This window comes from Aedes aegypti, chromosome 3 (genome assembly GCF_002204515.2).
Source record: "Aedes aegypti strain LVP_AGWG chromosome 3, AaegL5.0 Primary Assembly, whole genome shotgun sequence".
Lineage (NCBI taxonomy): Eukaryota > Metazoa > Arthropoda > Insecta > Diptera > Culicidae > Aedes > Aedes aegypti.
In genome coordinates, this window is record NC_035109.1 from 138815702 (window position 1) to 138841190 (window position 25489).

A 25489-nucleotide genomic window follows, 5' to 3' on the forward strand; every position below is an offset into this window, starting at 1 on the left:
CAGTATTGACAAACATCAATAAACTTCTAGTTCTAGACAAGGATTTGGACATGGTATAATCCTGAAAGCTTGTTAGGATACCCGAGCAAAGTTGGGCAACAAAACGATAACAAGTTGTGTTATCCGATAACAAGCAATTGATAACATACTTTGTTATCATTTTGGTTGAATAAGCAGGCAACATAACAAACGTGATAACAAAACTTTATACTAAAGATATCATATAAATATCTCTTTGTGTTATCATTTGAAACACATTGATAACAAGTTTTGTTATCCAGCCAATTTACCTCATTGATAACTCATTATGTTATCAATTAGTTATAAATATCGAATTATGATAACAAACATTTGACGTCATTCACCCTCGGTGGCATTCTCGATCTGACAGCTTAAAATTCGTTGATAACTAGAGTCTTCGTATTGATAACAAAAAATAACAAAATGAAATCATGATGTAAATCTTGTTATCACTATGTTATGCGGTTGTTATTCGACTTTGCTCGGGTACTTAAGATACATCCCTAAACTAGATTTCATAACCAAAACTCGTACCAATTCATTGATTTGGTTAAAATAATTGAATTTCTGTTAGATATCAGGAAATTTCTTAGGAAATTGCATACATTTAGGTGTTTTCTGCGTTATTCTTGAAATTTAAACATGCATTATTTCTATATATATTGTATTGTTAAGAATTTGGCAAGCATATTCGGATTCAGGGAGTTCAAATTCATTATGTACAGTTATTTTGAAAACTAACAATAATCGCATTGATAAGTGATCAATTTCACCCCGAAATGAGATCTCCCGATTTTTTATTTTAGACATATTTTTTAGCACTAAAATTACATTTGTTAGAAAATGTCGGTACTTGAGTCAATGAGGCTCACCTTCATACTTGTTTTTCTGCATTCAGTTGTTTGGCGTTGTCAACATTATAGAAATCAGACAAGAAAAACCGTGAAAAGTGATCAATTTCACCCGAAATTACGGTAACTTATCTATTTGATGATACATCTGTTTCAAAACAGCATCAGAAAAATCAGAATTGATGGAGTCCTTAAAGTTTCTTTAGAACGCCAAAATATCATCTAGTCCGGTCTGTCTGAACACCGACCAAATGCAGTACTAGAAGTGGTACCCATTCTGAACCCGACTGCTACCCATAACTGCAGAACAGTCACATTCGTCATTTTTGACAGAATGGAGTTAATACCATGGAGAGTCATCAAATGATAAATACTTTCGATCTACTTACTAAAATCTGTGAGATTGTTCTAGAAAATTAGGTATTTTACCAGCTATGAAATTTCTATCAGAATTATTTTCTGACAATTCACCTGGTATGCGATATGAGTTGTACAAAATATCAGCCTCAAATAAGCATTTTTGAGTTCCTGTAGAAATTTTAGTTTCCTCCCATGGACCGATGCACGAGTTCACTATTTGACGTTTGAGCGGTGCCGTGTTATTTACGTGACCATGGGAACGAGTGAATTCGGCACCGCTCAAACGTCAAATTAATGAACTCGTGCATTGGTTCATACTGCCATAAAATGCACACTTAGTATGGACCTATGCAAGGGTTCACTATCTGACGTTTTAGCGGTGCCGTGTTATTTATGGGACTATGGACCAACGCACGAGTTCATGAATTTGACGTTTGAGCGGTGTCAAATTCACTCGTTGCCATGGTCACGTAAATAACACGGCACCGCTCAAACGTCAAATAGTGAACTCGTGCATCGGTCCATGGCAACCAGTGAATTCGGCACCGCTCAAACGTCAAATTAGTGAACACGTGCATTGGTCCATTCCATTTACTCAATGCCTACTTTTGTCGAATGTTACAAATATGCAGTTATGGGCAGTATATCTCTGGTTTGATTCCTGCTGGTCACATTGTCATGCATCAGGTCCATGACATTTCTTTATTTTTGAGATACTCAGTCGTTACCAGCCCTGGAGCTACGGTTGGTTGTAAAATAGGGGCCCAGCTCGTAAGTTGAGAAGATGCGATGCATCGTGACGGCGGGGTGCGGTGAACGACGGCGGCGGTGGATTACCAATGTAAATGAATGAAATTTATGCACCGAAGGCAAATGCGCGGCTGCTACCTCAACAGTCTGCGGTGATGGAGATGGGATGTTAGTGAGACTGTATGCGGGAGGGTACATAACCTATACGCACCCACTGCATCGTACGGCGAATCCAGCTTTCCCAACGGGGGTGGCGTTTCCCGACTGGGAATTACCACGTCCAACACTCACACTCTGTGGGTTCGGGTGACATATTATACGAGTGCACAGAGAGATATTGATAAATACTGTTCAGGGAGCGAAAGGCAATGTCGTTGGGCGCCATGTTGCTTTATTTTGTCTGACAGATGGTCTGGTTTGGAGGGTGTCTCATTTGCGGTGATGTGTCCCATGCGTCCCATGCAGTGGTTGGATGTTTACGTCTGAAAGGTTTGCGTGACACACTTCCAGAGCGAGAGAGAGAGTATATGGGCCAATGGTGTAAATCAGTTCATAAGTTGCGTGTGGGGCCCAAATAGCCGTAGCGGTAAACGTGTAGCTCTACAGGGATACCAAGCTGAAGGTCGCGGGTTCAAATTCCGCTGGTCGAGGATCTTTTTGTAAAGGAAATTTTCTCGACTTCTCAGGCCATAAAGTATCTTTGTACCTGCCACGCAATGTACACATGCGAAAATGGTCAATGGGCAAAGAAAGCTCTCAGTAATAACTAACTGTGGAAGTGCTCATAAGAACACTAAGCTGAGAAGCAGGCTCTTTCCGAGTTAGGTTAGTTACGCCAGAAAGAAGAAGACTTATTGTGCCTTGTATTATAAATCAATGCTGTTCCTATCTAGAACGGTTTGGTCTGTATTTAGGAACTTCTTTAGGGATAATGAATAGATTGAAATAGATTACAAAAAAGGATTTCTTCTGAGACTATTCAAAAGTTTCTTGAAAGATTTTTGAAGAAATACTTGATGGTGAGCATTTTAAGAGAAAACTAATGAAAATCCCTTTTGAAAAACTTCGGGGATCTGGCCAAAATTTGATCAATGATCTCCACTATAGGTCATCAAGGGTAATTTCCAAGGCATTCGACAATGAACCTGCTATAAATTTCTCAAATAAAGTTCTTTGATATGACAGGTACGAAGATATTATATACCCTGGGAAATCGAGAAAATTCCAAAACTCGAAAAGATCCTCGAGCGGTGGGATTCGAATCCACGATACTCAGCTCTGTCTTGCTGAAAAACTGTGCGTTTACCGCTACGGCATCATTACAGCGTATAAATGATGATACCACTCTCCCTAACTGTGATATGTACATTACACTTTTATCATATCTACATCTCGTCGTAAATCCTCGGGCTGGCGCTCACCCAAAGCGTCCGCCCCCGCCGCTTTGGTCGCCATTTATGCTTTCTTTCTGTTCGTGCAATCTCGTGGTAGCAATACTTACCAACCAACAATCATAATAATCTGCTCTTCACTCATACAAAGATGATAAGTCCTACACCATGCAACGGACCAACAAACAAGCAGTCGTCCTCGAGTTTATCGTCGGGCGCTTGGAGGAAGGAAACATGCTCGTCGGCTACCGTCCGACCGACCGACCGATCGAAAGCCGGTTCTGCGAAACCGGTTGCAGTTTCTGAAGCGAACCGCCGCACACAAGACACGACTTCGGCATTATTGTAGCGAAGATGCTTGGGGCGGGGGTGGAAGATCCGCGATTTACGCTCGGGATGGCTTTTCTTATGTTTATTCAATGTGCGATTATTATTTTTTTTTATTGTGCTGTCATTCGGTGGTCGTATTTTTTCCATAGGTTTTATCCTTCTTCCCACTTTTTCGCCGTTCGTAGAAATGGCGGGGAAGGTTAGGGTTGTTCGTATTTTAGTTCGTTGTAGTGGCGTGGTTTGCCGAGATAAATGTTGAGAATGCTGCAAAAGGAGGGAGTGATAATAGCTACAATAGCTGAAATGAAGAATTAGACAAATATGAGATAGCACAGACATAAGCTGATTCTCTTTTCTCATTTTATTTTAGTTGGGTTTTCGATCTCCGACTACCTATGAATGATTAATAGTGATGAGGAATGGTTTGAAAGCATATAATTTTGATGGGGCAGGAAGTTCTATTTTAAACATCAATCAATTTCGCATTTGATTAGATAATTTAGGAATAATTATTTAATTTATTATTTTTTTCTTTATCATCGTTTTCACTATTATCTATTTCTTGTTTTACATCATTGTACCGTGATAGTTTTTTTTTAATAAAAAAATATTTTGCTCATTACAGGTAATTACCACTACGACAGTCGAGAGAATCAGTATGTAACTTGGTAAGCAACTTCATCTGCATTTCTCGTGTGGCCTCACAAACGGTAGCAAAAAAGTCAAGCCCAACATTCTCCATGAAATATTACTTTCCACGCTTTCTTTTTCTTCTTAATTCTACCCAACTGGGACATAACAATTGTGAATTCAAAGTATTGTTAAAACTTTAGGTTCCTGACCTATTTTTACAATCAAATTTTCATGATCTTTTGGTTCTTTTTTTTTCATAATTTTTATCCGATTTCAATGATATCTTGACACAACATTATTCAAGTTTCGTGGTCTGTACTAAGAACCTCAGTCGGACGGTCGGTTTCTGATTAGTACGGATGTTTTATAAGGTCTGTCCGATGGTCATTCGATACATTTCCATAATTAGTTTACACAGTTTGTAACTGATTCATAAGCCATTAGAATAATCCAACTCTTTCAACTCATTAAAAACCATTCTGGCCATGTCCGGATTTCCTGGAACCTATTCCTAGGGCATCAGTTGGAGACCAAAATTTGATCAGATTTACAACAGGAGTGTTATACAATACATATTGAGTAATTGTATACAACCTAGGGCCATTTACAAGTACTTCTAGAATGTTCTGGAGCCGATTCTGGGACTCTCAAAATGGATATCAATCCGAAGATTGCTATCTATATCATGCGACACAGCAATGTTGAAGTTTTTCCACTTGGAGTATGATATGATGCTAATTCTTATAACCCTTTGCATCACATAATACTATCAGTGAAAAAAATGAAGATTGATATGTTATAATTGGATTGATGTCCTTTTACAGGGCCCCGGAATTGGCTCCAGGTTATCCCGAAGTACTTATAATTGACCCTTTGTTGCAAGAAATAAATCAATTTGAATCATATAGTTTTTGCGCAGTTTTGGATTGCCGAAGTGAACATTTTTGTTGCCGACAATAGTAATTGCATTGCCGATAAAAGAACAAGTGCCTCGTGACTTTGGTGAGGAAAAATAGAAGATTAAGAGAACAAAATAGTGTTTTATGTATAATAATTGATAAACGAAGAGTGCTCAAGTGTAGTTCAGGTGTCTCCTGCTAATTGTTGTGCTCTATTGTTGCGTAAAATTGCATTCTTAAAAGTTCAGCTGCTTAGGCTGCCGACAATACGTAAGTTCCCCTATACTCCTGTAAAAAATCTTGAAGATTGATGTATCGTATGATATGGTTTGCAATCATCGGGTTGATGTCCTTTTACAGGGTTCTGGAATCGGCTCTAGGATAACCCGGAAGTACATGTAGATAGCTCTATGTATCATACAATTGCTTAATATGCATTGTATAACACTTGTGAAATTTTCATAATTTAATAGTTTTGGGAACTTGAAATCAGAAGACACAGTGTGTTTGTTTGACAAATTGAGACATGAATTTGCGAAGAAATACGTGTTCCAGTGAGACTCGAACTCACGACTCCGTGTACGCTAGACCGGCGCTTTAACCAACTAAGCTACAGAACACCTTATGATTCTGCGGAATAGAAAGCCAAACTGAATCCGAGTACTAACTATGAACACATCTCTTTTCGCAAATCCATGTCTATTTCGGACTTAGATGCCAAACCCCCAACACACTCACGTTTGTATCTCCCGATCGCAAGTGAGAGCGAATTGTTTATGAATTTCACCCATAATTTATTCATCTTTACCACGCGTAATGAGTTAATTAATTTGATAATCATGTGGATTGGATTACCAAAAAGCTCAATATATGTGTTACTATAATTTAAATTCCTCTGTCAAAATCAATCATACGTACAGTCATACATTTTTAAGAACTGGTATCTATTATAGAATGAAGTATCATTTTATATCTGAGCGTTCGACTCAAGTTTACAATAATTCACATTGCCTTCAACTGAGTCTCCATTGAAATCAAACTCAATAGTAGAATTGGGTATTTTGTATCTTTTAGTTCCGCCCTTTCACAATACTAAAATCTACTTTTGATTCTCTTTATTGAAGATACTGCTCAGAGGGTTCCAATGCGTAAAACAGTACAGATAGTTCTTCATAAATATCTAGTTAAAACATTGACATTTTTCGACACACATTCGAACACAAATATCATCGTATATTTTTGAAGCACAGAAATCAACGTGAAAACTACTAGAGTAGTGTATGGTGGAATTATCCATGCAATCCTTGAAGGATTCCTGAAAGAATTTCTAGTGACAAAAAAAATGAACAATGTTGCAGAAGACCGGTGGTCTGAGACGGGGTTGGTGGTCTGATGGCTACCGCTTCTGCTTCATATGCAGAAGGTCATGGGTTCAATCCCAGGCCCGTCCCTTTCCTCGTACTTTGTAGTTGTATATCTCTCACTTGCTTCTATCTTCCATTCTAAATATATCACACTCAAACTATACGTTCATAGCAAACGCTAGAACCAGAGACGGACAAGAAACCGTTTCCCTAACGCTTCCTACTTCCACGCGCACGCCTTTCTTACGCCTGATACATAGGCAGTCTGCTAACCACAAAAGCAAACCCCTGCCATGCCTTTCCCCCAATCCATACACTCCCGCATGAACTGGCGTGGATGCAGTGGAATATACGGTCTACGTGGGAGTCAGTTCAATGCATCATCAATTCCTCCCCCTTCCCCTCATTGGTCTGCATTCTGACGTGGCAGGTGCCATTGTTGCCTAAAAATAGAAGATCACCAGCACTTATACACTGAGGATGCCTGTTAGTCCCAAGCAGTCATTCGGTTGGTTCCTTGTGTAAGTGCAGCTGATCTGGTGATACTGGAGTGCATCCACGGGCGGCCAATCAAGTTCAAGCTCAAGCTCAAGTAGCAAACCAGCCTTAAAACGATAAATTTGATTGCTCATCAGCCGAATTTGTTTATTTGTTCCAAGTAGGCCGAAGTTTTACCGCACGAAAACATAAATTTCGGTACGGGTGTCCTTTGGCAAACTGCTTAGAAGGAGACATCTGCGTGATAAAATGTTTCGACATGTTTGTTTTTTCGAAGAGTATCGCCCGAATGTTCTCATCAAGGCCTGATGTAATGTAATGCAATTATTATTAGAAACAAATAACAAACAAATTCCTGTGAATATTAACCACTATGTTCTAATGGAACAATAACATTAATCTCTTTATGTAACCACTATTGTCATAATTGGTACTAGAGCTATAAATGCTACTTTTACCCTATCTCAGTTAAACACACGCTTGTTCAGGGGTTGACATTTAAATTGGAAAAGTTGTGGGTTATGTGGGTGCATCTTCCTCTTTGCTCTATAAGACCTTTTGTTCAATAGATCGTTCCTAGATGTTCCTAGATCATGTTAAATCCCATATACAGTGGCGCCTTTGTTTTGATGCGGTGAGCACTGACAAAAACTACCTTCAATGATCCATTGCATGCTGATGCATGATTCATGAACGGTCCTAATTCTATGCATTATAAGTGGCTCGACATGAATAAAATAAAGTAGAATTTGTTTCATCATTGATCATAGAAGTATTCAGGTACCTACTTTACACTATCTAAAACGTCTTTTGATCCCTGTAGCCTAATTAATTACGCTTGTCACTTTCCAGAGATTCAATGACTATACTTCAAAAATATCACTTGCATCTCGCTTCGATGTTGAAAGCAGTGTTGCGAAAATCTCGAATTCTCATTTCTCATGCATGAGATTTTTCACGCTTGAGTTGTAACTCACCTCAACAATCAAAAAATCTTGCATGAGTTGTCTCATCCGTTTAGCTCATTGGCTTGTATTTCCACAGTTTTTGAACGCAAAGCACATATTCATTTTTTTTCTGCTAGAGATATAACTAACCTTTCTAATGTAAACAATAGGTTTTGACAGCTTTTCGATGGGTTTTTTGATTGAATCATTTTTGACGGTGTGAGAGTGAGCGAATGATTTTGAATCAAAATCTCATGCGTGAGTTTTGTGAAGCAGATCTCAAATGAGTTGGCTCTCTCGGGAGAACTCAATGATTGATATTTAAGTGTGAGTATACCAACACTGGTTGAAAGTTTTCCATTGGGTTTGAGGCTATGCTCAACTGATTTATCAGGAAGAATGTAGGTTAGCGCAATTGAAAATCTTTGGTTCATGAACTTCTTGAGTTAAATAACACCTCTTGAACTTTTGAACTCATTTAGATAAGGATCTTGAATCCCCTGAGTTGACGTCGTCTTGAATGTTTATAAATGTGTCCAAAAACATTTTAAATAACGTTCATACTTATGGACTCTTATGGGGTCCAGATAGTCATAGCGATAAACGCGCAGCTATCGAGCAAGACCAAGTTGAGGATTGTGGGTTCGAATCCCACTCGGGATGGAAATTTCTCCAATTCTCAGAGCATATAATTTCTTCGTACTTGCCACACGATATACACGGTTGTGCTACTTTTTCCCGAATTTCGGTTCTTCGAATGTAGTTTCCTCGAACGCCGGTCCACCGAATACCTTGTTTCGGCGATTAGCTCAATTCTCAGGAAAGTTTTCGACACTGATAATTGTTATAACATCATCCATTTTAGGGTGGCAAATAAACCGGTTATCTGATGAGCACCCTTCTTAATTTAATTGGTGGTTCTTTCGAGTTTCACCGTCCTCGGGATTTTAGCAATATGTATTCAATCGAGAATGACCAAATATCTCTTTCTTTTTTATTACTTACCGTTCTTTCTAGTTTTATACGTTCTAGTTTACTACCATGTCACTGAAGACTATTCCGATAATTTTTGAACTGCATCAGTTTTCGGGGAAACGGCTCATCCGGGGAAAAGTAGTGCAATCGATATACACACGCGCAAAAATGGTTAATTGGCAACGAAGGCTCTCAGTTAATATCTGTGGAAGTCTTTAGAACACTATGCTGATAAGCAGACTCTGTCCCAGTAGTGACGTTAATCTCAATCCATTCTAATGTTCGGCTTTAGAATATATTTGTGAACCTCATATTTCAAGATTTTTTTTTGGAATTACGTGGGACTATATAAGAATCGCATATTGGCGTATTGGCTGTATAAACACTCCAACACTTGTCACCCTGAATATGCAAATACCTAGTTCTGCATTCAATACCGCTTCACTGACAAGTTGTGCAACCACTTGCATACCCTCCGATCTGTTGCGTTCCCGTATTAGATAAATACCTACTGCGACCCTCTTCACGTGGAGTCTCCGCTTCATTTTTTTTTTCTATTTCGAAGCAAGCAACAGTGCGCTTCTCTGTGGAGTGTGGAACTTTCACTTCGCTGCTGAAGTAGGTACCTAGGTGGTAGGAAGAAACGAAGACCTTTCTCTTTTTGCCGTTCATTCAAAACCTCTGGTGGTAGGTTGGTAGGGTAAGGGGTCTAATTTTTTACCATGCGCGACTCGTCCGTTTGGTTGTGGAATCTTTATTTAAAATATGAACGTATTGATTAAAACATTCATAAATTGTTAAAATCTTTCAAAACTAAAACATTTTGAATGGCTTAGAAAGAAAACCCGTCACGGCGAAAAATATTGGTAAACAAAACCAAATTTTAATTTTTTAAACTAATTTTTGGGTTGAATTTTGCACAAACAAAATTTTAGTTTGACAAAGCTTTTTACGTTGATTGAAACAAACAAATTTCTTGATTAAAACTTTCACGACTTATGAGCACTTCCACAGTTATTAACTGAGAGATTTCTCTGCTGATTGACCATTTTTGCATGTGTATAATCGTGTAGTAGGTACGAAGATACTCTATGACCTGGGAATCGAGAAAATTTCCTTTACGAAAAGATCCTTGACCCTCAGCATGGTCATTCTGAATAGCTGCGCGTTTTCCGCTACGGCTATGTGGGCCCCAAAATACTTATACAATAAACTATTCGTTGAATAATATTCAAACACGTTTTTATAACAATAAACCTATGAAATTTTCATATGTAAGTAGTTGTACAAAATTACAAAAAAAAAAAAAACTTGGATCGAAATACGGCATAATGGGTTGAAAAAATAGTGAACAATACTGTTTTTTATTTAAATTTAATCCCTCTTACAGCATGAAGCTGTCGATCACAAAACAATTCGAATCGTGATATTTTTTTTTGTTTCTTGATATTTTTGCATTATTTTTTACAAGTTCTCAAAAAACTTCGTGGCTGTGCGGTTAATGTTACCAAGCATTTAGCCGCATCGTGTCAAGGAGTGTGGGTTCGATTCCCGCTTCAGTCCGGAAAATTTTTCGCCAAGAAAGTATTTCGACTGTGCCATTGGGTGTTGTATGCTAATCCGTTGTCTAATGTGGTGCTCTCTTCAAAGGGCAAATCGTGCACTAGAAGCATAAACGTGTCCGTGTCTTTTAACTAAAAACTAAAAATAAAATGTGGGTTCTGCAATTACATAGTTTTCCTGAAAAAAAAAACATATAATACGATTAAGTTTTTTCTGAGAAGTCTGAAAATTACTATTGTCCATTTAAAGTGGCTAGTTCTATACTATTCTAACCTAAAGAATTATATTTTTTTAAATTATTTGGTGTTTCCATGTAAACGACAAACATGTGTCAACTGTACCAATTGAAAATGAAAATGCGAAAATAAATCACATTCTCCACCGGTGCACATGGTTTCTTTTCGCAGTTTCATTATCAATGTGTGTATTTGACACAACATCAAAGTGTTTAGAACATTACAATATGATGTTTTCAAGATCTTTATACGGCCAGGGTGTTACCAGAAACATGAATGCTCATGCCTCCGAAACAGTTGCACCAAAGTGCTCATTTTTTCACGAAAAGCAAGGAACCGAACATTAGAGATGGGCAAAACGGCTTATTTTAGTAAACGGATCCGATCCGAATCATTCTTTTTAGTGAACCGGATCTTTTGGACGGTTCAGTGGCTCAGCGGGTCGCAAAGGAAGAACAGACAGAACCGAGCGAACGAAGAAAAGAGCGATTCAATCCCTGTTGCGCGTAGAGTTACATATTTCTCAGGACCATATAAATGTACTGACGAGCCTCCAACCAAACCGTCTGTCAGCTCTTCTGAATCCTAGTGCGCTAAAAGCGTGCGCTAGGTGATGTGCTCTCGGGAAGACTCGTCTCATGCGCTGCTCGGCGCTACGGCTCGCCATCGGTATCCAAGTTGTGAAACAACTGCTTAGTAACAAAGAGCCTCTACAACTATTTTCGCCTTATTATGAAGGTGTTTAGATGGCCTACATGATATGGTCGAAAACTCGCGATCCAAGAGTTACAATTTCGATCCTCGTTGAAAACTTTTGTTATCACTTCAATTATTGCGCTGACTTTTAAACAGCACATGTGACGGAGCGCATGAGACCGCAGTGAGAAACATCTCAAGAAAAATGAGGCGCACTAGAAAAGGTCTCACAATGTACAGCGCGCCCGTGTGCTTGTAAGCAATGAGGCTCCTGCACCTAAGGCTACAGCACGTGCACAGTAACTCTAGTTGCGCGACATGCGTCGTACCTTTCGTATCTTTCGCTCTCTTATTATTCGTACACTCTTTCCCAGAAACCCACAATACTCGGCCGATTTCAAAGAAGCAAAAAGAACGAGCGCTTTTTCTCTTTGACTTCATCTTTCATCTGTCTGTATGCAAGTGGGCGGGGTGAGTTTGTCTGTTTATGCTGCATGTGTTGTGTGGCGCGCAAAGAAAGGCACCTGTCAAACGTTATAATAAAACCGAGCAATGAACGAAGAAAAATAGGGGAAAAGAATCGGTTTGTTCTTTTTCTGGGTCTCTTTTTGTCTGATCCGTGCTGATCAAGTAAACTGACTCTCACCAAAAAAGAGCCACGGATCACTCATCCTTTTGAGAGGACGCAGCAGGCTTTGCCGTGAACAGTCTTGTTTTATTTTGTTCCGCGCGCCCTTTATTTCGTGCTTCCGTTTTCACGATTACCGGAAGAATTTCAGGTCGATTTATAGAAGAATCACAGAGAAATCACTAAAATATTATCAGGGAGATTTCTAAAGGAATTGTTGAAGGATTTTCTTAAATATCTAAAACAATCCCATGAGAATTCTAAATGGATTTTGAATGTTTTTAACATTGCTAGACATTCAGAAGTTTTCTTGAATGTTTTCCGAAATAATTCCGATGTCCAGAAGAACTTCAGAAAGATTTACGGAATAATTTCAAAAGGAATATCCGGAAGCATTCAAATGTAACTTTCAGAAGATTCTTAGAAAAAGAAATCAGTTATCAAAGAATCTAATTGTTATTTTCAATAGTCCCCGAGGGAAAAAAATCAAGAACACTTCCTTATGAATTTCCAGAAGAATACCAGAGTTTTTTTTTTAAAGAACCTTTAAAAAAATCCCAAGAACCACGAAGGAATTTCCGGAATCCTGATATTCGAAATTATCTCAGGCAAATTTCTTGAATAAATAAATCATGATTTCTGTAAGAATATAAGAAGGATTTCTTGAAGAGTGCTATGAGGATTTCCAAACAATTTCAGAGGAATTTTCAGATGAAATTTCCTGAAAAATATCGGAGGGATTTCCATATAGAAAGATTTCCAACAAATCCCCGAAAGACATCTGGAAGTTTTGTTAACAGGATTTTCGGAAGTATCCCACAGGGGTTTCTGGAAGAATTCCATTGGGATTTACAAAAGAACCCTAGAGGAACTTCCGAAAGAATCCCTAGAATTTGCGCGGAAGTAACTGAAGTAAAAGAATAGATTTTTTAATTATAGTATTTCCGATAGTATTCCAGATGAATCGGATTAATCTAAGACCTGTTTCTGGAAGAATCTCATAGGGATATGCGAACTCTAAAAGGATTTCCGTAATTACCCAAGAGGGATAATCCAATAGGAAGTACCAATGAGGTTTCAGAGCAATCAAAGAAATAACTACATCTAATTTCTCTAGTACCACAACTAATATACTAACATATTTGTAACATAGAGCATATATACGTCACTTGCATGAAAGTTATAAGACGAATGAGCAATGCTCAATACATATTTGCAAATTTCGGCGAGGTGAGTGATTTGTACGCCATCCGCTTTGGAGGCGGATCGACGGTATCGAAGTGGATTAAAAACAATTATAGGAGAGCTTGTGGAAAATAAGTATCGGCGCAGAATACATCAGACCGATTTACCATTGTTGCACACTTCTAAAAGCAATTTATTTTTATTAATAATATTTTTTGGAAATGAATCTGGCCATGGTGCACACAACCGCGCTACATTCGATGAATCCAATGCAATAAAATTGTTGGCACTATCGGTCAAAATCACTCACCAAAGCCATTTTGGTAAATGTAGCAACACAGCTCATGTCTAATCGGGTCGTTAAAATATTTAATGAATTTGTAAGCATTTTATGCATGTTTGAATTGTGACAAAATTTTCCGTTTTCATAAGACTTAACATTGATGCAAAAATGCTTTTCATATGATGGTGAATTTAGAATATCAGTTACCCGAAATATAGTGCTTCTACCCTAATTACCCAAACACCACTCTGTGCCAGAGACTTGAGATCGCGCGCTCCGTATGTTGTTATTACGAATGACGATCGAAAGAAATGATCGCTCTATGCTGTTGCTTGCATGAACAGCGTCAGCATGAGAGAGGGTCTTGGAGGTTCGCAGAGACCTAGAGCAAGGCACACTCTATAGCTAGGAAAACCTGGAGGGGTGCACGAGATCTCTTACCAAGTTTCGTAGACGTCGTTGTCCCACCACTACTTGCCTTCCTCCTCCACCAGTGCTCCGAAGAAGACAGTTAGGTTTGAGCTGGCTGGTCCGGTTTTCCGCCAACTTCGGATCAGTCTTCGGTCGGTCGACGTCCAGACGGAAAGAGGGAAGGTGCATCATGTGCGATCGCGCACTTCTTCGAACGGGAAAACCTGTTTTGGGGCCGCGGTGTAGCTAGCTGTTTACGTTTGTAGCTCCAAAGCAGCTGAACGAATAGCAGAAGTGTGCGTAACTCGTTTGTATGGATATTTTTGCATTAATTTGTCATTCTGCGGTACGGTCGCTTCCCCCACCTCTCGGGACGGCTTTCGGTGATCGATCATCATCCGGTGACCAATGATAACGCGTTGATCGGATCTACGGAAAGGGATTTGCCATCGTAGGTCGGAGCGGGACGGAATCTACGTTGGAGTGAGACGCGTTGATGTATTAAGTGGTTACTGTGTTTTATGTAATGCGGAGTGTCAGAAGATGAATCAACTGGAAATTGCTACTGGAATGATCGTTTGTTTTTGTCGAGTGTCAGTTTAAGCTGAAATTTATGTGTTCAAATAACATCAGCAATTGATGCAACGTGTGGGGAATTCCACTGTAGTGTCGTTTCGCAGCTATTTTTAATTGTGCCAACAAGCTGAATATGAGAAGTGGTGCAGTGTTTCGCGCACGTGACATTGAAGCTAACGTGGGGAATTGGCTGCGGGTGACGGCTGTAGCAGAAAAGGTGTCGTTAAATGAACGGGAGCAGCCCAATGGTGTACCTTGCGGTCATTTCACTCAGGTAATAGTTAGGTAATGTGTTGGGTTTTGATATGTTTAGTTACATCTAGCACAAGATCTTACTTTACCGATTGGTCATAGAAAATTGTCAAATCTATTACCGTTTTCTCTTCAGCTCAACCATAACTCACAGACTTGAAAGAGTGACTATTTTAAAAAATACTATTAAAATGTCTTCAGGGTGAACTACACTTTACATTGAAATGTTCTGAAAGTAATAGTTAGAATTATTGAAAATTTCTGAAATATAACTCATGTTTGGATTTATAGACGAAATAAATTTCGAGGTTTACAGATCATATAGATCTTCCAAATAATTTAAAATTCCGGTAATGCGAATTAGAATGGTTCATATCATTAGGAAGAAAACATCACATTAGTTGATTATCAAATATTACCATCAAATGACGTTTATTTTAAATTACAGAAATTAGAGTGCTTACCATTCTCAGTTGGAGTTTGGCTTAGTATCCATTTTGAAAGAGTTTATACATTTTATGCATAATAGCTTGAATAAGCTTTTAAAGTAAGGTTGGCGTGATCCTATCCTGCGCTCAATAGATTGAAAAAGGAAAATTTTATTAAATAAACGACATTATTATAAATTAGCTACATCGTGAGAAATTCTTTGGAGAAATCTAGAGATTTGCCGAAAATTTAGACATCTGTTAAAGATCTCACCAACAATCTTTCAGATTGTCTGTTGTGCATCTTGCTAGCAAAACTTGTTCTGCATTTACAAAAAAATAATTCTTGCATTCTCGAAAAAATCGTTTTAACATATCTCTAGCGAAACATCCAACAATTTCTGCATTATTTTATGTTTTTTATTGCTTTATTAAAGAGACTTTCAGCCCTGAGCTGGTTCGTCTCTTCGTCTAGGTATTCTTTTTAAAATTGCTTTCAAATGATTCAAAGAATTCCTACAATCAACATCCCAGTAATCCTTATGGGATTCTACTAGATCAACATCATCAACAATGCACCGCCGAATGAAATTAGCTTAGAGTTTTTCAAGAAATTGTTTTCGGAATTTCATCAGGATTTCCTATTAGGGGGAGATCCCCCAGTACCGGACAGCACCCAATACCGGACAAAGTCGAAACATTGAGAAATCATGGTCCAATCAAGATGGTGTATTAGTAGTAAAGGAAGCTATTATGGAGACTAATGTTTGCGTAGAATAACACATCCTTGAAATATGCATGCCTTTTTAAAAAAGTACAAAAGATTGAAATTTTCAAAAAAATTGACGTATCGCCTTAATTTTGAGCCTATTTAGTAATTATTTTGAATATGAAAAAATACTTTGGATCACGCAAGCATATTCGAACATAATCCTAATTTGATAGTATGAATGTATTTTTTACTATAATTGGACTAAATATGGACAAATTACAATTTTGTTTAAGCACCTCCTGTCCCCCAGTTTCGGACAGCCTGATTTGTTATATGATATCTTTGTAATTATTGCACGAGTGTCTCAAAATACATTCATTTTTCATGGATTCCGTCGATCATGGTATCAAACATGCAATAAAATTAAGAAAAATGAACATTCAGTACAACATCGTAAAATGTGCTATTTTTTATCATATAAGAAAGAGGTTTTTGATGGACATCTTGCAAACTATGATATACTCAAATTGTTCTTGTAAATGTTGCAAATGCAATGAACTGACAATTATATACTATTCCTAAAGTAAACACATTCAATGATGTTCAAATTTACAGGATTCGAGGCATTTCCAGATTGTGTCCGGTATTGGGTGCCACCTTTCAAGATCGATCAATATGGTACTAAAATACATCATCAAAATGCAATGTCAAAATTTATATTTATATTTTCAAATTTATTTTTGTACACTATAAAAATGATAATATTTATCATAAATGGGTAACACGAGCACATAAAACTAATATTTTTCGAATTATGAATTTAGTGGCTTAAGTGTCCGGTACTGGGGGATCTCCCCCTATATATTAAAAAATTCCACCAGGATGGTATTTCACCTGAAATCCTTTACGCATCTATTTTCAGAATCTTCATTGCATTACTATATCACCAAAAAATTTCCAAGAAGTGACGCTAAGGACCAGCACGATTTAAACAAGCAATTCATTACTTATTTTTAATTTCAGTTATTTACTTTATCGCTCCTTCGAAAATTCTCTTGATGCTTCAGAGTTAGTTTTGGAGAAATTAAGGTCACGAATTCACCAAAGGCGAAAAGTCAATCAAATATAGATGAACTATTTAACAAACTTTATTATCGATATATTCGTAATAATCAAAATATTCACCAGAATACTGTCCCAAATTTTTTTTTTTTCAAGATATCGTTTAATAATTCTTCAAGGGGTTGCACCAAGAATTTCTCCATAATTTCTTAAAGCAATTTCACCTGTGATAACTTCAGTTTTGTTCTCGAGGATCTCTTTAATAATTAAACCAGGAATTTTTACAAGATTACTTTTAAGCACACATCCAGAGATTTCTCCAGTAATTCATCGGGATAATCTTTCATGAGTTAATGCAGCGAATCCACTTCAGCGTTGTAAGGATTTTACCAAACCAATATTTCAATCTACTTGAAAATTGGTGTGTCAGAAGACTATATAGCATACAACGCTTCCTTCAATACTATACTATGTTCTGACTACGTTCTACATCACGTGATATAGCGAGATGATATCATCTGGATTTATTCTTAACTTTATCTGGAATTCTTTAGAACTTCTTGTGGGATTTTTTCAGATTCGTCTGGAATTCTATTGGATTCCACCCTTTGGACTGACTCTCTCTGGCAATGAAGAATTAGACTTCTGTAGGATTCTGTCAGAAATCTTCCGAAATGCTTCTTGAATATTTCCAGGATGCTAGCATGATCCTTACGGGATGTGGCCATGATTCTTCCGGGATGCTTCAGGATTTCTTTCAGTATGCTTTCTGAATCCTCGCAGGATGCCAGTATGATCCTTCCACGATCCTAGTAGAATCCTTACAGATCCTTTCCAATCCGTTCCAAGGTACTAGTAGAATATTTCCGAGATGCTAGCAGAATCCTTCTGGGATGCTAGCAGATTATTTCCAGGATAGCAGCCGAATTCTTCTTATCTGTTAGCAGAATCCTTTAGGCATGCTGGTAGAATCATTCCGGAATGCTAGCAAAATCTTGCCGGGATGTTTAAGGAATCCTTTGAGGATACTTCCGGAATGCTTCCAGAATCCTTCTTGAATGATTATTTTCGGGAAGCATACCAAAATTATTCTGGAAGCATCTCGGAATGATTCTCGAGGCATCTCGAAATGGTTCTGGAAGCTTCCCGGAATAATTCTAAAAGCATCCAGCAAGATTTCTGGAAACATCCTGTATGAATTTCAGAAGCATCTCAAAAGGATTCTTGAATTATCTTGGTACTATTATGGAATCATCCCGGAAGGATTCTGGAAGCATCCCGAAAGCATTCTGGAAGCATCCCGAAAGGATTCTAGAAGCATCCTGAAAAGGTTCTGGTTGTTCCCAGAAGGAGTTTAGAAGCATCCCGGAATGATGCTGGTAGCATCCAGGAAAAATTTTCAAGATATTATGGAATTTTAAAAGCATTTCGGAATAGTACATCTCAGAAAGATGTTATATATATTAGATGTAAATGATAATTTAATGTCTGCATATAACATCCCCATATAATTGGCTCTTTTGATAATAATTGAGCAATGTCTATAGCCAGAATTTGAAATCATACATGATTTGAAAGTTCGTAATCCATGCTTTAACTTTGCCAAATATTTCGGATCAGTATTTTCACTTCCAGAAAAACATAATCATTAGACTGATGCAAATTTTGAAGTTTTTGCTCCCCTATGCTTAAGGACATATCCCCATGAGTACCAAAATGGCTTCTAATATGGCACCTTACTTCCTCCTTCGCTTTCCGCTCCCTCCTCCCACACTTCTCCAAGTGTTTTGGAGAGCGATCACAAAAAATGATTATTTGAAGTTACTAACCTTATTGAAGAGCGGTGGTTTCTTAACTGAAAGCATTTATTTATTTATTTCGTCAAGCATAGGTAGACTACATACAATAATTACAATACTTTCTTACATGCTATGGAATAATTCTATTGTTCTTTAGTTGTGTTTTAAGCTGCTCTTTGAACATAGTAATGCCAATGAATTCGCAATGTACATTATACTGACGCATCATACGGTTTATTGGTCCGTTTTGAGCATAATGCGTTCTGCATGATTTTTCTGAAAATAATTTTCTTGTTCTTAAATGCCGAGAGATTGTGTAGAAGTTTAGTTGAGAAAGAAGTGCAGCAGAGTCTACACGGTTCGAAATATGTTTTTCACAAATCACCAGTTTTTGAAGGCAAATACGTAGTTATTGCTGTGATTTGTGTTGTAAAATACCACGCACTTCCGAATCACTTCTTCTTCACGCACCGAGATATTGTTTGCTGGCTTTTTGGTGCCCGTTCTAAAACTCACTTTTAATCGTATTTCTACACACCGTAGCAATTCAAAATTGTAATGCGATACTTGAAACACTTTGATTATTCACGCACGATGCTCCTGGGAGCAATAAATCACTTATATTAGTCAATTTGTGCTCGAAAACTGCACCGGAACGTGAATTCACTGAGCCAACATTGTTTATGATTCGGATGCGCCGCTCTCACTGATTGGAAGTGATCCCAGTTTTTATGTTTGCAATTAGAATGGTTTGAATATTCATACACTTGCTACAACCACGTATTTTACAATTTTATAATACTCAAAAGGTGTACAATGTCACAAGTGTTGCAAAACATTTTCATGCGTGAGAAAAACAATGTACGACGCAATTTAACAGCAAAAATGAATATAAGATATTATACAGTACAATTGACTGTAGAATTCTAATGCATACTGATGGCAACTTTCTCCGTCCGTGAGAAGCTAGAGAAGAGAGGAGAGAACTGCCAAACATAGTAAACAACACACGCATGGAGTGAAAAATGCTTATAATTTTGGTCAAAAAACATGTTTTCACTACCAAATAAAATAAATTGTGATTTTGAGTTTTTTGAAGTTGTTGATGAATTCATATCGACAATAATACCTTTGTATGGAACGTGTGCAAGTAACACTACCTACATAATTTTGTTGGTGGAGGTATACATGAAACATGATGTTTTATTTTTGACCGACGCACATAACATTGTGCTCCGCCTAGTTGGGTGGCTCGAGAGGGTACTTTAGCGGGTGGCTCGAGTGGGAGGCAACATTATGTTTACGTGCTCAATGTACCTTCAACGTGTCAATAATGATGAAAATGATCCTCCCAAAATTTGAAGTGATTCGGAAGAAATTTGACTATGCACACACCATTTGAAGTTTATATGGAGATTACTATGGAAAACGCCAATCTTTTGTGTTCAGCCCTCTATCTTTTCATCATAATATTTTATGGAAAAGTGAACAAACTCATCTCATGTGAAAGCTTTCCAGCTACAACTTTGCTGAAGACCACATTTTGATGAGACGTAAGGATAATTTGTTATTGTTGATAACAAAGTCTAAATCATGCTTAGATGATCATTCAATTACTTTCAGAGCAACACTGTTTTTTTTTGCTGTAAAACATAGTAGCCTGGATTACTTTGATCTATTCTTCCCGCCAGGAGCACCACTGTTGCCTGCCGAACAGTTGGTGAAGCATGCTACATGCAAACCAACTTTATGATGATAAATAACAATTTATCCTGACGTCCAATCAAAAAGTGGTCTCCGGCAAATTTTTAGGTGGGAAGTTTTCACATGAGATGAGTGTGTTCACTTTTCCATAAAATATTATGACGAAGAGATAGAGGGCTGAACACAAAAGATTGGCGTTTTCCATAGTAATCTCCATATAAACTTCAAATGACATGTGCACAGTCAAATTTCTTCCGAATCACTTCAAACTTTGGGAGGATGCAATTTACCATAATTAAATCGTTTAAGCATAGGGGAGCTAAAATTTCAAAATTTGCATCACTCTAATAATCATAGCCCTAATTCTTTACGACCGGAGGACATGCTACAGGAGTCACTCTTTCTCTATTAATATGTCATGAAAATCTTCAATTATTCACGCTGTGCGTCCACTAAGGACATCTTCAGGAATTTGTCAAGAAATGATTTCTTCGATTAGGTATTTAAGGCATAAACGAGCTCAATAGGCTGAATATTAAATGGTGTTAGGATCATCTAGACTTTTTGAGCGATCTGAGCTAATTAGTGAATTTTTAGTTGGCTTTCAGAAGAGCTCACTTCTATTTTTGGTTTTCAGATCGACTTATGCCAAGCTCGATTACATATCATTCCTACTATCTGAAAGCATTAAAGGAATTTCACTTAGAATAACAATCCAGATACAATAAATATTCTTATGAGAATCCTTAAAAATAATCGGGAATCCCTTTAAGGATTTCAAATTAAAGTCTTCAAATGTACGAACAGTGATTTCCCGGGGTTTTAAATAAATCAATCAAGGATTTTTGTTCAAGAACTTCTCAAAATGTCTTCAGAAGTCTCTAGGTTTCACGAAATTCCCATTTAAGAATTCCTTTGAGAAAATTGTCTATAAATTTTAGGGTAAGGTACACCGGGGCAAGTGGGACATAAAAAAACGATAGTTCAAGCAAATTGTTCAGAATAATTTTCAAATGTCAATATTATGCAAATCCAACAACACGGTCACATTTTGGCAACATATTTGCTGCTGTGTGCATGAATTTGATCGAATAATTTCGAAATTGTGAAAACCATAGAAGAAAGATATACAATGAGCCATTAGACGCAGTTGCCTCGCTAAACGAGGCAAGTGGGACACATCCAGTTTCGTGCGTAAAACCACATCAGTAAGTCAACCGTTGCAATAATAGGATTGATAAATCATAGATATTTTATTTTGAGTACATATTTGATGTACAGAACCATAAAATACGTAACGTTTCAGGAAGAAAACGTAAATGTAAGGTTATGTCACATCGCATTTAATTTTAACTGAAAATTCCTCACAAAAAGCGTAAAGAGGTATAAAACATGTTCATAATATATCATTTATAAGTTGTCAATCGAAATACAGCAAGTAAACTTTCAATAATGGAGAAATTTTTGAATATGTTCTGTTATTATTGTTATGCGTGGCGAAAATGGGATGGAATTGTTTTCCGCAACTACTGTATTTGGTAGAATAAGCAAATAAAGTTCAATAAAAATAGAAAAAAAAATCGATCATGATGTATTTTATACTTCATTTCTATCTTCGTTCAATTTTGAATTCGTATTTCAAAAACAAAAATTTAAAAAAAATATTTAGATTTTTTTTTCTTTTTCAGCAATTACGTAATATAAGATTGATTTTTTAGGATAAAAATCATTCGTTTGAATGTTTTAATGTTACTCTCTATGAAAATGTGTGAAACTTGTAGGAATAGTTTTAATTCTGGTGCTTGTTTTGATAGGTCCCACTTACTCCGGGTATTAAGCTATTTTGGGGTAAGTTAGACCATAGAAATTTTCATATGAAATGAAAACAAAATACCTGTTTATCGTAAGCAGCTTGTAAAATACTTATAGTTGTAACTTACCGATGGCAATTCGATTTACGACACAATTATTTTTTGCGAGCTAATACAGAACGTGAAACGTGTCACAATTCATCATGCAAATTGAAAATGGCGCTGAGCTGACAACTGTTACAAGGATACATTCCTTATCATTGTATTTTCAACTTTCTAGGGGGTATTCCCTAGAAAAACTTTTCCTAAACGAGCTATGACGGAAGGTCCCACTTACCCCGTATTCTCACTTGCCCCGGGGTTACTTGAAAAACTATCCAAGAGATTGCTCAAAGTGTTCAGTTTAGGTTTTCTTTTTTGGAGGATTATTTTAGAAATAAATTGAGGAATCAGACTTAAAGTTTTCCTCTAGATATTTTCCGAAATGATTTAGATCAGTGTTTCCCAACCTTTTTAAACTTTCGCCCCCTATATTTCAGAATCACTCTCCTGATAACAGAAGCGCAACCATAATTTTGTTCTAGGGGAGGGTTTTGCAAATTTTAAAATACTTCTCGAGAAATCAACAACTACAAAGAATTTAATTTGAAGAATTTAGAATGATTACAAAAAAAAAGTATGATTCTATTTAGAATTGTTCCTTAAATATATTTTCGAATTTTTCAATGAGAATGACTTCTAGAGTAATTTTTAAGCGCAGCAATTTGCAATTTGTATCTTGACGCAGTAGGTCGAAAGTAGATCAACATTGCAAAACTCAACTGCCGGTAGAAAATTATCACTTCTTAGAGAATTGGCAATCGAGAAAATCGTTTCTAAAGGTCAAAAATGAGTGCTTCTTTCATTGTGAAGAATTTATGTCCAAATATCTTACAATTTTCAATACGACCATTAAAATTTGTTTTTGGATTACTTTGTAATCCGATTGATTTACTATTAAAGTGGGACGCTAATACATCCATATTTCTAATGGAAAAATCCGTGTCACATTTTTTTCAAATTTTTTTGAACGAACACTTCATTTCCATGATTCACCCAAAATATAGAATATAATTCATAATCCACACCTCCAAAATCATGAAATCGCTGAAATTCCCAATGTGACTGAAATGCTTCTACAGAAAACCGAATAACCATTCGTAGATATTTCATTTCCGTAATCTTTAAAAATCAAGGAATTCTGAAGGTTGCAAAATGTTAAGGCAGTCAACTGTAAGAATTTTGATATTTCGGATGCTAGACCAATGAAAAGGTTCCAATATATCTGAAGGTTTGACAAACTGTTGACACAACGCCTTCAATTTGTTTGTTTTTTAAAGGCTAAAAAATTTTGTGTTTATCAGCTTGTTGTAGTAATAATTCGCAATTTATTTTATTTTTATCGAACTTCTTGTAGAGTTTTAGAATTAAACAAAACACAACTTAGGAGAGAATCTATGACAAAAGGTCGAAAGGACAAAAGGTTGAAGAACAAAAAAGAAGGGACAAAAGGTCGAAAATCTTTTTTCAAAGAAGGAAAAATTTCCCACCAAGCAAATCATTTTCGACCTTTTGTCCTTTCGACCTTTTGTCTTTCGACCTTTTGTCCATTCGACGTTTTGTCTTTCGACCTTTTGTCCATCAACCCTTAGGAGAATATAACCATGAAAACCACTGACTTTCCCAGTTTTAAAAAGAAACAAACTAAGTTACTGCTCTGTAGTTGTAAGATGTGAAGTGTTGAATTTCAAAAATATATTTGCAAGTCTTATAATTTTTTGGTTCTAGGGGTGGGGGGAGGGGTGTTTGACCCCCAAAACCCCCCCTTGGTTGCGTCACTGCCTGATATGTAACTTATATTTTTGTATTAACTAACCGCTACACTGTGTTTGTGATTCATGAGTGTAGCAAATCTTAATCAAATTAACAGTACTTTAAATGTCATCCAAATGTTAAATTTTTTTTATTTTAAATCATTTATGGTCGGTATTCAGACAGACCGAAACAGGAGATATTTTGGCCTTGTAAGGATAAGATAAGGCCTCCATAATTTCTGATCTTTTTGATGATTCAATACAGATGTTTCAAACAGTAGGCACAGTTTTTCAGAATAATAGTAGCTAAATGCAAATTTCATACAAAATGTGCAACTGTGGCATACTGTAGTTTTGTTTCCTTATGAACAATTGAGAGGACTTAATATGTGATTAATTTCATCAGCACAAGATTTTTAAAATTTCGAGGCATAATTGTGTCTTCTACAATTAGATGAAAGTTGTTTGGTTTGCCGCTTTATTGCGGCTTTCCATGATATTTTGAAACAAAAGTGACTATTTTTCAAGTAAAATTGTTAATAACTTTAAAATAAGATGAGATAGAAAATTGATGATCATTGGTCTTTGAGAAGAACAATGATTGTTGGCAACATTTTTTTCTTAAACCGTTTCGGAAAAAAAGTTATGAAGAAACAGGAGTATTTTATACAAAATGCTCTGTAACTCGAACTAACGTCCGTACAAAGTTGGTGTATGAGAAGAAAAACTTTCGATTATTATTATATACAACTTTGCTGAAGACAGCTACTCGATTTGAGTAAATATAGAAAAAAAAACATATTTTCGCACTGCACTGCTAGGTGGATGGATCACAAATATTTTCATATCAAAATAATGCTTATGAGCTACCCTCCAAATCTTCAGAAGACACCATCCTTCTAAAATCATGTTTAGACATCGAAATCTAAAAAACGCATGTTTTTCGGACTCTGAACTCTGACGGCGATTTTTCTAGGAATCACTGATTTAGATTGTAACAGACAGGCAAATCAGACTATCTGAACTTCATCAACCCACCACATTTCATAATCGCTAAAACAAGAGCTCTATATTCCCCGATTTTTACCAATTTCACCACGATCCAACATCAATCATTCGTTTTGGGATCCGCCCCATTACCGACAACCGTGCCAAACAGTAGCAACACACTAGTTTTCTGTATTAAGGTGAAATTGGAACTAGTATTAAACATCGCCAAGACTATCTTGGACCCCGCACTGGTTCACCTTAAACGCCGAAAATTTAAAGAG

General features: G+C 36.9%; 1 protein-coding gene across 3 annotated transcripts in view; it reads left to right on the forward strand.

Annotated features, from left to right (window-relative positions):
- The window catches only part of LOC110677691 (polyhomeotic-proximal chromatin protein), a 74979-nt gene that overhangs the window by 22996 nt on the left and 26494 nt on the right, over window positions 1-25489 (forward strand). The window contains exon 1 of one of the 3 annotated variants that reach the window (XM_021848756.1): window positions 14402-14871. The exons of 1 other annotated variant lie outside the window; for it this stretch is intronic. In XM_021848756.1, coding sequence (XP_021704448.1) covers window positions 14825-14871 — 47 coding nt within the window. In that variant the 5' untranslated portion in view covers window positions 14402-14824. Of the gene's footprint in view, window positions 1-14401; window positions 14872-25489 lie in introns of those variants that run through there. One more of the 3 variants, XM_021848759.1, reaches the window with a different exon arrangement.